The sequence below is a fragment of the Glycine soja genome, chromosome 5 (assembly GCF_004193775.1).
Source record: "Glycine soja cultivar W05 chromosome 5, ASM419377v2, whole genome shotgun sequence".
Taxonomy (NCBI): domain Eukaryota; kingdom Viridiplantae; phylum Streptophyta; class Magnoliopsida; order Fabales; family Fabaceae; genus Glycine; species Glycine soja.
The window spans coordinates 42454290-42470487 of NC_041006.1; the positions used below are offsets into that span (position 1 = coordinate 42454290).

The following is a 16198-nucleotide window of genomic DNA, read 5'->3' on the forward strand; positions in this document are numbered from 1 at the left end:
AAAATAGATGAAATCAAAACAAGTTCATTTTATATAATGCATTGCATTAGATATATAAGGCATTGTGCATCACTTCATTTTTATTTAAAGATTTTTAAGTCTTTATGTGTTAAATATTAACGCCAATACATTCTGGTATGATGATAACTGTAAAATTTAAGTTTATTTGATAGTTAAAAAGATTAGAATGAATTAATTTTCTTTAAATTACCATTGGTTTTAACAGAATAATGAGAATTTTAATATTATTTTAATTCTTGATCAGTAAGCCCATGAAGAAGTCCAAAGCGCACTTTAGCGCAAATTTACACTAAGCGCATAATTTTTGTCATACTCCTTAAGTCCAAAAGGCCCATTTAGTGCGAAGTCGTGTGAATTTTAAGTTACCTTAAACCTACAAAAAGTCCAAAGCGCACTTTAGCGCAAATTTCCACTAAGTGTGTAATTTTCGTCATACTCCTTAAGTCCAAAAGGCTCATTTAGTGCGAAGTCGTGTGAATTTTAAGTTACCTTAGACCTACAAAAAGAGTAGGAAGTAAATGAGAAAAAATACAAGAGACTTGGAGCTCTCTAATGAATACATCCAAAGTCTAAGCATCTCTAATAAGGAAAACTCTCCTTCTATAGTCATTCTTCCCTTTTCTTCTTTATTCATCCATCTTCTTTTATCTATATCAATCCCTAAAGTGTAAAACCTCTCAATAAGAGGCTAAATTTCTCATTGTTGGGAGTCTGAATAGACAAACTCTTGTAATGTGATTCTTTCCTATTATCTATTTAATGCAATTCTAGTTTTATTGCTATTTTCTATGCTATTAATTATGGTCTGATGACTCATGCTCATGTATTATTTAAGAGGTAATGTATTAGAAAATGATTATTTTCTAAGAACACATAAACGATATATAAATGAAATCATTGCTAGAAATAGAGTAATATTTGTTTAGTCTATTTTATGCATCTTTAATCTTAATACAATTTACTGTTTTATCTTTGCAAAGGAATATGAGAGAGAAAATAGATAAATTAGCTCTTTATATGGAAAATCATAGAGTATCATAATAGATGCGGGTAAAAACTATGATAACTTGCATTTTGAATTCATCTTTTGTATTCAAATTATTGTTTATTTTTTTTATTTTCTTATTTTTTACTTATGCCCTCTCATTTTCACTTACAATTCTTTATCTCTTTTACTCCTTCTAATTGCTTACATCGTTTGGATTTGCATTAATACAAATACAAACAAAATTCATGTGAATTCGACACTCGAACTTTCATTTTACTTTACTACTTGTCACAAATTAATATACTTACCAACGAGTTAACATATGGTCAAATAAAAAGAAAAGTTCCCTACTCTAAGCAACTCATCACCTATATTTTAATATTCAACGATAAGTAAAAAGTAGAAAGATAGAATAAAATAAATGATTATATCATCATTTGGACATTATTATATAATAAAATAATAAAATTTTCATTTCACTGCTTGAAAGCTAGTCAAAACAATAAGAGTTATAACTTATTAGAGTAATTTCATCCCATACCCTCAAATCAAAGAGAAGAAAAATGAGAGTATTGAAAGCAATGAGATGGAATAAAGTTCATCATGTTTTATTCCATTTCCTTCAATAAAAAAAATCAAACAATAATAATTGATAGGACTTCATTCTGTTCCCCATCTCTTCCTTTAATCCACACATAACCGTTCAGGAATCAGGACCAAATGGGGGAAAAAAGAGTACTGATCTAAACTTCATTATAACAATTAATAACATGCAATCCCTATCATGAAGCAGATTCTTTTTGCCAAACAACTCTGTACAGAAGGTTAGGAGAAACACAAGCTGAAGTGATACCAAGTACCAATGGGGTCATCAGAAAGGGGGGGGTTTGCTTCATAGATCAACTCTACAGCTTCATTACCGTCTCTTTGCCCTTCTCAAGATTGAAAAGGATTAACGAGAATCAGTTTCTTAGGAAATTAAAGGAGGCCTTTGCTGACGTTTTCTCTTTGATTTCAGATCAACAACTATGATTGAAATGTTATCTTTACTATTTCTACCTAATGCAATTTCAGTCAAGCTGTCGGCAACAACTTGTGCAGGAGATGCTTCCTCCATTGACAATGATCTGCGGCGCCTTCTAAGAATGTGGCGTGCTACTTCTCCAACCTCTTCATTGGTCATTACATCCCAGAGTCCATCACTAGCCAAAACTAAGCACTCATCCTCATCGGTTCTTGCTGTGAAAGTTATCTCTGGCACCGGAATAATCCAGGGTCTCAAGTACCGATCACCTGAAATATCATCATTAAGCAGGTAAATACAGGACAAATCATAGACTTGGTTCCTAGATGTCCAAATCCTAATTCAACTTAGAAGACTGTCCATAGTTTCTGCAACTGAAAAGCGCAAAGAAAAGAATAAACGCAAGGTTTTGACTAGATGCTACATGCATGTAGCCTAAAATCCAGTATATGCATACCAAAATACCTTTTTACAATAAACCACCTGAATCCTAGTATGTACTCAAACAGTTTTAGATCTTGATGTTGCTTATTTGCAGATAGAACAAGTTTTTCTAGTTTTAAAATATTTCATATATACTTTATTAATTAAACAGATCAGTTAGTTAACTAGCACGCCAAAGAGAGTCGAACACGAGCCAACAACTTTAGAGTATGCTTATACGGGCCAACTTGGCCCATATGCCAAGCCATACCTCCAACTCACCCACCTCACATGTATTTAACAACTAACAAGAATAGAATTATGTCACTACATATCATTCTCTTATTAAAATTCTATCTCTCTAATCATCATATCTGCTCTCAACATCTTCCAACTCGTACTTTATTTCGTTTATATTTATCACTATTTTGAGTTCGCATGAGAGAATTTGATCTATTAATTTTCAATTGTGTATCCTGTTGAGTAATTCAAGATGGATGGTGTTATCACTCGTTATGACGACATGTTCAAGTTAATTGTTGAAAATCACTCCTATTTGAAGTTGGGGACGAAAGAGCATTTGTAGTGCAAGGATGTGTATGAACTAATTACCCATTACAACAAGTTGAAGGGAAACACTGACAAAGATTGTGAGCTTCTCAAACATAAATTGTTGCTATGATTAAAAAAAATATTGATAGAAAGTTTGTTCAAACATGTATTGACTTGTACCAATATATATGAGTTGTGGACGAAACTTCAACCTCTGATTCAAAACAAGCCTTTTAGGAACAAAGCTTATCTTGTTGGACGATTGGTAAAGTTGAAGTATATAAACAGTCAAAACATGATCGAATGTTTGAATACATTTAGGGGATTGCTAATCTTCTAACTAAAAGTAGAAATGAAGAAATATAGTGAACTACAAAGTCTCCTCAATTCTTTGCATGAACTGGGACACTCCAGTTGTCAATCTCAGTAACTCTACACTAGACCAAGGCTTACTATGAATGTTGTTACAAAAAATCTACTAAATGAAGAGTCAAGAAGACCAAAGGAAAGAGACTTAAGCATTCATTCCATGGTCAGTCAAGTTTAAAATAGAGGAAGAGGTGAGTATCATGGTAAAGGAAGCCATGGGAAATCATGATGAAGATCCAAGTCTCACTAAAAGTCTAAGTTGTATTATTGTGGCAATCTCAGCCACAAGAAGTTAGAGGGTGGAATAGTCCACCCAGAGTAAATTAAATTAGAGAAGCAGAAAGAAGATAAAAGTATTATAGGAGAGTGTCTTTAAATGATAAGAATATTTTTTTTTATTGGAGGGGAAAGTTATGTAAATGTCGTGTCTGTTGATTGCATTCGGATTTTTTTACTCAGAAGTGTTCTTCCACATTACCCCTCAATCTCATGAAGGTAAAAGACTTTGGTATGATAAAGATGGGCAACCACATCACAATCAAGTTGTTGACATTGGTAATGTGACTTTGATTTTTGAAAATGGAAATAGGCTTTGTATTGACGAAGGTAAGATGTATTTTAGATATGTGTCTACACCTTATTTAAGCAGTAACAAGACAAATTAGATGGTTTTCAACTCAAGCTCAGATCTCCTTCCCTTAACTTCCATTCTCCCATGGTCCCATTATCAGGCAGCTAATGCAATGAGTTTCTTTTAATTGCACATTTTGCAATGAGTTTTCCTTTATGGTGACACCAGAAAGGAAATGAAAATTGTACTGGAGTATATTTAGATAATTATCATAACCACAGGGTTTACATGATCCAAATCATTTTGGAACAATCTCAAATCACTAGTCGATTATAGCTGGTTGCATCCTTTATTACCTCATAGCAGAGAGATCATTGGCCACATTAATGTTGAAAGGAACTTGATGCTTTAATCAATAGTTCAAGAAGAAACCATTTCGCAAACTCTTAACCTAAGATTGGGTATTATTCGTATGAAGATAAATCAAGGTACCTATGGCCCTGGACATGGCAAGAACACCAAACACCCTAGCTCCATTCCAGTTTATGACTCTTCCTCCTCCTCCTTCAATTCTCAAAAGTTCATCTTGTCTATCCGGCTGTACAAACAAGGACAATGGTATCTCAATTCCATTAATGAAATACAAATAAGCGAGGGAGAAAAAATACCTTTAATAACATACTTAAATTAATCAATTATAATCTTACATATATTTTTATATAAAAATCTGAAATCAATGTATACAATTTTCATTTTTATTTTTAGAGTTATCCTCCTTAGATCCGTCCCTGAATGTTTTGAATACATGGTTCATGGCTGCATAGACGAGTTTTTTCTTTCAGATTTTTAATGATCCCTTCTCATGAGTTACAATTATCTTGAATTTCAAAAGCAATTAAGTTGAGCTGCGTTTATCTTTTGATTGTTAACAATAATCTTATCTTCTATACATACACTTGAAAACAAAATACAGTAATACATGTCAGACAAAGATAGCCAGCCTTATTTATTAAACTGACCGTGCATAGAATTTTCCATTTTCAAGAAACCTAAAACGAAACACATGATCACATGGTGGCAATAATATCAACATAAGATAAGTAGACCTTACCTTCTGATCCACTGTCAAGGGGATAGTTTGTGTCCTGCGGTAAAGAACTACCCTTGAGTCGCCGCAGTTGGATGTAATAATTTGGCAACCAGATAGAATCACCACAGAGGCAGTAGATCCTACCATTTCAGGCGCAACTGCGTCTGATAGGATTTCATTGTCAGTCCTCTCAAAACTGTTAGCAAATACAGTTTCCCATCTTCTGTGCCATCGAGCGCCACCTTCCATTTCTCGGTCCCACTCCTCTGCTATAACATCGTGCATCCGCTTCGCACAAAACTTAGCCACCTAGGATTAAATTACCACAAAAGTTAGTTAGGAGAATGGTAAGATTACTCATGATACAGTCCATACAATTGATAAGGTACAGTATTTGTTTAACGGAATCACATGAATCAACAAAAGTAAAAATAGATTATGTATTGGTTTTCGAAAATTTCATCACAACGTTCCAAATTTATTCTCATTTTAAAGTTAAATTTTACTGTCACATTAATCGTAGAGAAATGAGAAATTTTGTCTGATAGTCATCATCATGAAGGGCAAAAGTAAAAATAAAAAATGAATACTTCAGCGCACCAAGAGCAATTTCAATGTTGTTAATATAAACAATTTAATTTTTATCACTAATCCAATTAATTTTCTGTGATGAATATTTCTATAAACAATATTTTTGTCTCTTATATTTAATACAAAATTAAGTAACTCATGAGCAATAGTTATTTATATAAATAACTTTCTTCAATTTTGAGCAACTCAAAATCACATGTGATAATCTAAAGGTTCCTTTAGGGTGGTGGCAAGTTTTAAATTTTTGATTTTTAAATACAATTTTCAAAATAAAATAAATTTGACAAAAATAGAGTTAAAATGATTTTTAAATTATTTCCAAAATATTTTTCCACTCATTTTCAAAACAAAAAGAAATGTTTTGTTAATTTGGTTTAGTTTTAAAGAAGCACATATTTTTTCACATTTGATAATCACATTTTTTGTTGTATTGCTACCACCACCACTACCACTATCGCTACAACTAATGTTATTATCGTCGCCACCACCATCGTCACTACAACCACACTACCACTAGCATAGTCATTGTCACCACCACTAATACCAATACCACCTTTGTCACCGCCCACACAACCACCACCAGTGGCGGTTGACACCAACATCACTACTACCACCATAATTATCATTGACACTAATATAACTACTACTACTATTACTATCACCATCATTGTCGTCACCACCACCTATACGGCTACCACTATCACCATTGACATCGCTATCACCACCATTGTTGTCATCGTAGCCACCATTGATATCTCTACTGGTGTCATTGCTAACACTATTATCATTGTCATTGTCCCCAGTCGTAACCCTCACATAAAATTAGCATTCTTAAGCTAATTTTAATGAATTTAATACCTATGCATTGATAATGTAAAATAGTTCTACACTTTCATCAAATTACAAATCACTTATTAAATTACTTTAAGATATTTATTTTAAAAGTCAACAAACTTAATATACATGGTGAGTTGTGATTAGATGCTTGTGTAAAACTTTATATACTTATATAACATTTTTTCTCTTTTAATATAATATAAAACTTTCAAAATAAATTTTGAAATTAATCATATTTTAAAATCTGGTTTTCAAATTTTTTAAAATTAAAACTAAAAACTGATTATTATTTTTAAAATTTTTGAAATTCAAACGTACAAAACATCCCAAACAAAATCTAAAATAATATTTTTTTATTAAACAATATATTAAGCAACTTCCATTATAGATACTCTAAAGAAATTTGTATTAAAGTTTTAAATTCATATGGACGGACAAATACTTTCTGGCTAGCTTTTTGTGTTTTTTTTAAAGGTAGTTTTTTGTGTTAGGAAGACCATGTTGGACCAATGCATTTGACTAGAATCAAAGCTCTGTATAGTTTAGAGGGAAAAAAAATAGCGATTTAGGGAACATTTTGGACGCGTTTCAACACCAAAATATTATCCACTAAAATTTTGGACCACTTTGCATTTTGGACAGGTATTACTCCTCTCTTGTGAATAAGATGAAGAAGAATGTAAGACTTTTTTTTTCCCTCTTATAATTAGTTGAAATTTATTAAAAATCATTAGAAGCATCAGAATTCATGATGATTTTTGATAAATTTCAACCCCATGAAAGAGACTTCTGATAAACATTCCTCTAATAATAATAAATAAAAACTGATTTATAGCATCCTACAACAACTACTCACAAACTAATAAGGCGTCTTCTTCATATGAGATCTACCTCCTCATTTTTGCTTAAATGTACAGAACAAGAATGGCGAGACTTATCAATAAAAGTTTATATCATTTTCTGCACCAACGCTATATAGCCTATATAATGGGCTCCCCATTTTTTCTCCGCACAACTCACCTTGAAATTCTGTTGCACATACATTACAAATACAAATAAACGATACAGCTACCACAGAAATACAGAATAACAAACAATGATACTAGAGATTATGGTTTCCGCGGTTCAGAGTTGGAAAGACATAAAAACGGGTATAGTTAAATGACCATTTGTTTGACAGTTCCATGCTAGAGGTTTACTTAACGCTAATAAATTATAGAAATTTATTAGGAAATTTATTAGGTGCCCTTAAAGGCTTGGGACCCATACATTTTCGACCTCTGAATTATATATACAAATTTGCAAAAATAGTTGTCCGATGGATAAATCATAAATAGCATTTATAATCATAATCAAATGAGAATGAAAACAAACTTCTGAGGGTTATCTGGAAGGGGAATAATGTTTCATACCTTTTGCTTACACAAAATTTCACACCACTTTCTTATTTAAAGCCCAGTCCTAAACCCTCACATACGATTATTGGCTTCATGTAACTAAGAATATGTTTAGTAGAGGGGAATAAAAGTGTAAGGAATGAAAAATAATGAAAAGAGATGATAGAGTGGAAAGAGATAAAAGAGAGTGTAAAAAAGATAAAAGATTTTAATTAAAGTGGTAGGTAAATAATAATAAAAATTAAAAAAATAATGATTCATTAAAATGTTCATTATACCACATAATAATCAAAAGTAAACTTTTTTTTTAGCTGAAAAGGATATTACAAATTTAATGCACGATGTAAGATGTATAATTAATTAGCCTGTCAAGAGATCAATTCAACTAAATTTAAAAGTTGTAACGACTACATGACTGATTATACTAATAAGATAATTGATTATGTATTTAAGGTGAATTTTGGCATGAGAGTATTTGTTGTAGTGTGCATTCATCACTGCTTGTGACTTTCCCTCTCTTTCATCTCATTTTGAGATGTAAGTTTTAAGGCATGGGATCCACGTTTTTAAAAAAAAGAAAAAAACATTCACCTACCTTTGACCCCTATCAAACACATTATGTCATAACTTTCACCTAAAAAATTAACTACAATCACTTTCGGTTGTGATTCCCTAAAAACAAAAGACACACTAAACATTAGGAAAAGTAGTTATAGAGTAACAATTTTCTACTGAAAAAGAATCCTAAAATTATAAATGCAAAATTGTTAATTAAAGCGTGAATCGTATTTCTAGTGAAGCGTGGAGAGCATAAATGTTTCTACGAAAAGAAAGTTCCACATAAACTTTAGTTGTTGATCTGTACCCAATACAGAGAAAATCGTTTTGTATATTGGAAGAATAACGTTTTTAACAATTGATGTTTAATCTTAGTGACATAAAAACTATGAATAATAATTTATTGGAAATTGGTATTCAAAAGAATACAGGAAAACTTTTCCAAAATGAAGCAGACCATCATCAGTCAGCCCCAATATAATATGCCGAAAGTAGTGCAAAGGCGCATAATGAGCACAGGTCCCACATACTCACACATGAACAATACACCTTTCCTTTTGACAAAAAGCTCATCCTTCCATCCACGTGGCCCAACCTTCCCCTACGATCCACACTCTTTCTAATCTCCCCAATCGGGCCACCCACACACACTAGTGACACTATCAAATCCATTATATATTTCTTTTTCACGGCAAATAAACAAACAACATAAGCATCGGTAATTAAATGTTGTCAATTTTATAATTATAAATATAAACAATAACGATGATTTTGAAATGGTTGATGTATAAAAAGTAAAGATATGTTTAGTTTATGGGAATGAAATAAATGTGAAAGTAAATTAAGATAAAAAGAATTAAAAAAATTTAAATTAAAATTGGGAGTAAAAGGTGTGAAATACACATTAATTTTTTAAATTTTCATCTAAAATACATCCAAGTACAATTAAATAAAAAATGACCTAAAATATTTTTTTAAAATTGAACGTTTGTCTTTGAAGCTAGACTTGTCTATACAGTCGACCAAACTTAGATGATTAAATAAAAATATATAATTATTATAAATCTCTAATATTATCTTAGAATAAAAAAACTGGTCTCAATAATAACATCCTTTGGCATGCCACAACGTGATGATTTGTCTGTGATAGAAAGCACGTCAGATCTCAGTCACGCTAACCAATCCCCATTCCTAATTCCTAATTAGTACAAATATTTGTCCTGGAAGAGAAAATACCCACTCCTCCTATTACACGTGTCACAGCAAAATGAAAAGCATCGTCAATTTCTCTCTCTCTCAGGACCACTCTCCTTATAACCCTATAACACGTGGCCTTTCAAAGTAAGGCACCCACCAACCACATTCCCAGTTTAACAATTCCGATATCATTTTTTTATTTATAATTCAATATACAGAAATATAATTACTAATAAACATCGATACCATTCAACCAGATAAAATAACAATTGAAGAAGGAATAAGCAAATATTAATCAGAACCCCACACTCCCTTCCTTTCTGTGTCCAGTCACCATAACAAGCAACACCTCTTTCAAACTTCAATATATATAAAAATGAAAACCAAAATTTAACGAAAGTTACATAATTATTATTAAAAAAACGGAAAAAGAAGAAGAGGAAGGTGCAACTTACCTGAGAGCCACCGTGGCCGTCGTAAACGCCGAAGAAATGAACCGGAGCGATCTCACCGGAGGATCTAGAACCGGGAGCCGTACAACCGCCGATGTGATCACACGTGCGAGACATGAATCCCGGAATAACGGCGACGGCGTCCTCCATCTCTTTCCTTCTCCCTATCACCGAAGTGTGTCCCCAGCTCACTCCCTTGTTACTCCTTCCCACGCACTTCTCCCTTGCCGCCGCCGTCTCGCCGTCATTGGACCCCTCGCAGTGGAGAAAAGGTGGCGCGAGGACCGAGACGGGAGGAATCTCGCCGGAGCCGCTGCTGATGGAGGAAATGTCACCGGAGCTGGTGAGGTTCCGGAAATCGTCGGTGCTGAGCGTGGAGGAAATGGAACTCGTGGACGCGAACTCCGAGTCGAATCGTTCGAGTTGCTCGTCCTCGTCCATAACGCAAGAACAACAACAACAACAACGGTACTGGTGTCGTAGTTGAGAGTTGAGGGGGGAAGAAAAAGAAGCGAGGAGAGGAGACGATAAAAGGAGAGAGGAGAAAACGACACGTGTGAGGAAAATGTAAGTTTTGTTGATGGCACACGCATCTATTGTGAATTTGTGAGTAGGGAAAGAAGGGAAAAAGAGAGAGACACGAGCTGTTTGTAAATTGTACTCCTACTCACCTGCCTTATGCTGCGTCTCCACCTGTCCCCTCCATTCATCACGCCTCCTTTTTCATCCTCTGCTTCGCGCAACCCTTTGATTGGACTGTCCTCACGGTACCGCTATGGGTTTGCCTGCACTAGATTCTTGCCCTTCAGGTGTGACCTGTGAGGAACCTGTGTACGTAAGCAACGGTACTCTGGCTTTCATTAGAGAAACGCCAGGTGCCACGTTCTGTTACTTTAGGGGCCCACTCGTTTGGTAAAATTTGACGTGTGAATTAAATTAAGAGGAAATTTTCGAGTGAAACTTTAATTTTTACAGTTAAAAAAAACTTTATATTATATTTTATAATTTTATCAAATTTTTATTAAATTTTTTACTTTTGGTCTTTAAAATTATTTTATATTTTAATTTTAACTTAAATACTCTTATATTTAAATTGAAAATAATATATCTAAAGTTTTGAGTGAAAAAATATAATCGGTCGTGAGACTAAATTTATTTATTTTAAAAAAATAATTTAATTAATTATTTTTTAAAAGAAAAAGTCTCACAAAATTTAAACTAGATAAAGTTAAAGTAAAATTATAAGTCTTTTTCTTAATCAATAAAATGTATATATATACTTCAAATATGAAAGAATTCTTTGGATAAACTTCAGATGCTTTCACTCGAGACAACATTTATTATACATAATATCAATTAAATTAAAATAATTATTAACAAATAAAGAATCCAAATAAATTTAAATAAAAAATACAATAATGTTCAAACTAATACATATGTTAACTTCAAAACAAAAAAAAAATCAATACAAAGTTTTATTCTTTGCCTTTGTTGTATCTCTCGCTGATTTAAGGGTTACAGCGACCTTGCATTCCATTTGGCATATTGTGCCAAAATATGTAATAAAGATTAATAATTAATTGAAGAAACAAAAAATTTCAAGAAATAAAAGACTTTCCTTTTTTTAAATAGTAACTCAATTTTTTATATCATAAAACTAAAGAAAATTATTTTATTTTAGAAAATAAATAGTTATATTGATTAATCAAAATAACTAATTAATAATTTGATAGATGGATAAATAGATAGATAATCAAATGATAAGAGTTCAAATCTTACTGTTTTTTTAATCCTTTTTTCCTAGCTTCTTTCCTATACAATTCATTATTAATGTTCGGATATATTTGTTGCACTTTTTATACTTTCGGGAACTAAATTTTACATTTTCATCTTTCAGGGACGCATTTGTCTACCTGAGACGAAAAGTTAAAATTATATTATGATAAATATGCACCTATGCGGACAATCCACGTTGACAATCATTTTAGTGATAAATTTGTCTCTTTGTGTCACATATGTTATTTTATTAACGGTGACGAACGGAAGTTAATGACTGATATATTTTTACACTTTCAGAGACTAAATTTTATATTTTCATCATTCAGGGACACATTTATTATTGAATTACACATTAAGCGATATAAATAACTATTTATCTTTAAATTAATAAATACCTCTTTTTTTTTAATTTTCTTTCTTACAAGGCATAAATGAATGACTGTATTTTTACAAGGAGTTAGTAATTTTGATATGATTTGACTGCGACAAAAGAATTGGTCGCTCCAAGCTACAACAGCTAGACCACTGCTACTACCTACAGATGTTCACTCTTGTGAGATTTAACCAAAACACGACCAACGCGTGATGATTCTTGGACACGGGAGAAAAAGATTAGACAAATGTCAATCATCTAGAATGCCTTTTCAAGGTAGGATAAGGACGCCAAAATGGATCAATTCGCCTCAATCCAATTCATCTTCAATAAGTTGCACAATCAGTTTAAATTATTTTGAGATAACTTAACCAAACTCTATTATGTTGCGAGTTTGGTGCATCAATATTTTAAAAAAGAGTTATTATTCATAAGTTCGGTCACCAAATATATATAAAAAATACAAACTTTAAAAAATAAACAGGATGTTACCATCATAAGATTATTATCCAACCAAATTGTCTTCGTAGCACAAGTATTCTTTAAAAGCTATTGTGATGAATAAAATAAATGAAGTACAAATAAATAAAATAATATAAAATTTATAATTCTCCGCATAATATTATATCTAACAAATCAAATCATTCAATCCAATATATAGCAAATAAAATTCTAACCCATGACGGATTGAATATGCTAGTTAAAAGATTGAATCACGTAATTCAACTCAGCTTATTTTATCAGGTTAAATAAATTGATTTGTCAAGTTTAACTTTCTTAAGTAACACATGGCGTAAGGAGCAATGCACGGTGCGCACAAGGACTCTAGTTATCATGAATCACTATCACCTTGGATTAGAGTACTTGAAATGCAATTATAGAAGAAACAGCTGGCAATAATCCGTACAAAAAGTAATATGGATTTAACAATAGAAAATAAATAAAAAGAACGTCTTAATCATGAAAGACCTTTAAAATTGTGAGGTCAACGGTGCAAACTTGAAACCAGGTAGGAGGTATCTGCTTTAGGATAGATTCTATGATACGTGTGAGTGAATATAGTATGGGTTAACACGTGGGCGTATGTGGAAAGGAAGGCACCATCGTTCGTTCACTTACATCTCCACACCCTTCTTCAAGTGCAGTCAATGATTAATTGGTGCTTTCCACGAGTCTTGGGCTAGGAAACCCCCCCGAAGACAAGGACCTCGAAGGTAGAGATTCCTTTCCCTCCCTTCCTCTCCACAACGACGGATATGCCCCCTCACCATTCTCTTTTTGAAATAGTGCTGCATGATCAAATCGTGGAAGGACACAGACGTTGGAACTGTGTCAAGTGTTGGCATGCCTTTTTGAATCGATAATGATGCTTGAATATTACTTTTATTGGTAAATGACTATTTGGGTCATTCAACATTTAAGTTGGTAATAATTTAATCTTTGGATAATAAAAAAAATAATTTAGTTTATTGATGTGTAAAATGTATGATTAATATGTCTTATATAAATTACTTAATAACAAATTGATTCTTAAATTTTTAAAGTTAAATCATCTTAAAAAAAACTAAAGTAACACTCAAAATCGTAGATTATTATAATTTAACAATCTTTTCTTTTGTCTTTGTAATGGTTTTGGACACCCATTTGTGTCCTCTTTACTTAGTAATATATTTCTTTCGCTGATTTTAAAAAAAAATATATTTAAATATGGATGAGATAAGAAACATACCTTTAAGTACCTATATTTTAATAGGCTTGACAGTTGGAAGACTATGAATCGTTCTCTCAAGAAGGAAGGTTGGCCATGCCAAACTTAATGGGTGGGTAAGAGACCAACACATTAAATAACATTACATAAGGATGACTGATTATACGCCATGCATGAGACAACCTTCGATACTGACAAGAATCATTACACCCTGACATGTCAAAGGTAAAATAAGATTACAATATGAGATCAAATGAGATAATGAGACAAGAAAACTCTATATTCTAATACCTCAGACGATTGGATGATCCTATTATGCATAAAGAAATGTGCTTCTCCTATGAACAATAGTCACCAAACACCTCAAAGAATAAAGTGGGGGGACCACATTGAATCATCAATTAATTTTATGATATCAATGCATTTAATTAAATTCTACTATATATACATAATGATAAATTAGACTTAAATGATAATTCAATGGTCATTAATTTTGTCTCTATATAAAAAAATTTGAATAATATTTGTAGTTTAAGAAAACTAAAATAGACATTTATTCAATGAAAAATTAGTCAAGTTCATATTGAGTTGACTCAAAACAAAATATTATATTATATAATTTAAATTAACTTAATTTTGATTAGAATGACACTTTTCTTTAAATACTTACTAAAATGATGTTTTATATCAATTTATTCTGAAAATTGACTAAATTGTCAAATAAATACCCGTTTTCCATTAAAAAAATATAATTTTATTATGATGAATATAAACCAGGTTCATCAATTTTAAAAAAAAAAATCTATGAAAACTAAAATTAAAAAGATGACGTTAGATCAACTTATTTGTATGGAATTGATCTCATGTAACAAAAGCTATGAATCATCATAAGATTTAAGGGACAACGTTTGCTTAGTAGATGTGTTATTTTCACACACACATACAAACAAAATAAAGACAATTCATTTTGTACAAAGTACATATTTTAGCAGGCAAGTGTATGCTCTTGTACTACATCCAAATTCAAGAACTCAAACATATATTTGGGGTGGTGTTGATTGATAAATAAAAGAATATAGTTGGTGTTAGCTGTAGCCAAACAATAAAAAATTCTTTTAGCAAATATAGAAATTAGATTTCTTCTTTTCCAGCAAATCAAAGACGCGTACATATTTAGTATCAGTATCATTAAAATAAAAAAGAAATAACATGAACGTCAAATTAAAATTGTTCACACGATCAATTATATAAATTTGGAAACATACTAAAACACTTCCCGTACATAACCAAAAAGAATTGATAATTGTAAATTCAATATTAGAAACGTTGAACAACTTTAGAGAATGTGTGTATAAATAAAGGGTTGTAAGGATATCATATCATATCCACCTCAACCTTTAACACAATCTCCTTCTTTCTAATCTCTTATTCTTTTACCATTTTTTTAGCAATTATCAGTGTGAAGCAAGTGAAGGAACCATGGGTCGTCGTAAGATTGAAATTGCGACATTGAAAGACCCTAATACGAGGCAAGTCACATTTTCCAAGCGTCGAACGGGCTTATTCAAAAAGGCAAATGAATTATCCATCTTGTGCGGCGCAGAAATTGCTATTGTTGTGTTCTCCATTGGAAACAAGCCTTACTCTTTTGGGCACCCAGGTGTTGATGTTATTGCGGCCAAGTTTCTTCAAGAAGCGGCTAATTCAAGCGATGCCAAACAAATTGATGCCCAAGGAAACAACCCATCTAATGAACTTGGTGACATGAATAGGCTGAATCAACAATTGTCTGATGTTCAAACCCAAATACTCGAGGAAGAAAAGAAGGGCGCGGAACATGATGAGAGACTAAAACAACACCAGGTCACACAACTCTCTCAGTATAAGGAACTGCAAGCTTCATATTTAGAGCTCCAACATAGAGTGAAGGACTATGTCAACGCCATCGAGGTGTCGGAGTGTATGATACTCCTTGCACAAGAACCGGTGGTTGGAATAACAAAACAAATGACTGCTACAAAGAGGAGAAAAAAGAATTGATGCTTTTTTATATGTAATTTTTATTTTGATTTAAGTTTCCTTGGCCCTATAACCCTCGTTGTTTCCATCTCTCTTACGTAGAGTGAGATGAGACTGAAAGTAGCAATAGTGGTGAATAAGTGGTTTTGTTGAATTCGATATAAAGAATTATGACAAAATAAAAATAAATTCTTTTTTGTTCTCGTGTTATTTGTGCAAGAAATGTATTTCCTGAGTATTGGATTTGAA

At 32.2% G+C, this 16198-nt stretch overlaps 2 protein-coding genes across 2 annotated transcripts; one reads left to right on the forward strand and one right to left on the reverse strand.

Moving 5' to 3' along the window:
* Positions 1 to 1575: 1575 nt before the first annotated feature.
* LOC114413551 (probable protein phosphatase 2C 6) lies at positions 1576 to 10696 on the reverse strand. The gene is made up of 4 exons (XM_028378012.1): positions 10074 to 10696; positions 5060 to 5347; positions 4441 to 4546; positions 1576 to 2302 (listed from the first exon to the last, which is right to left on the reverse strand). The coding sequence occupies exons 1-4, from the start codon at positions 10509 to 10511 to the stop codon at positions 1980 to 1982; spliced, it is 1155 nt and encodes a 384-aa protein (XP_028233813.1). The 5' UTR covers positions 10512 to 10696; the 3' UTR covers positions 1576 to 1979.
* Positions 10697 to 15243: 4547 nt separating this feature from the next.
* Positions 15244 to 16198, forward strand: LOC114413552 (agamous-like MADS-box protein AGL29). Its single transcript, XM_028378013.1, has one exon. It carries the CDS (start codon positions 15410 to 15412, stop codon positions 15968 to 15970), a length of 561 nt encoding a protein of 186 aa, XP_028233814.1. The 5' UTR covers positions 15244 to 15409; the 3' UTR covers positions 15971 to 16198.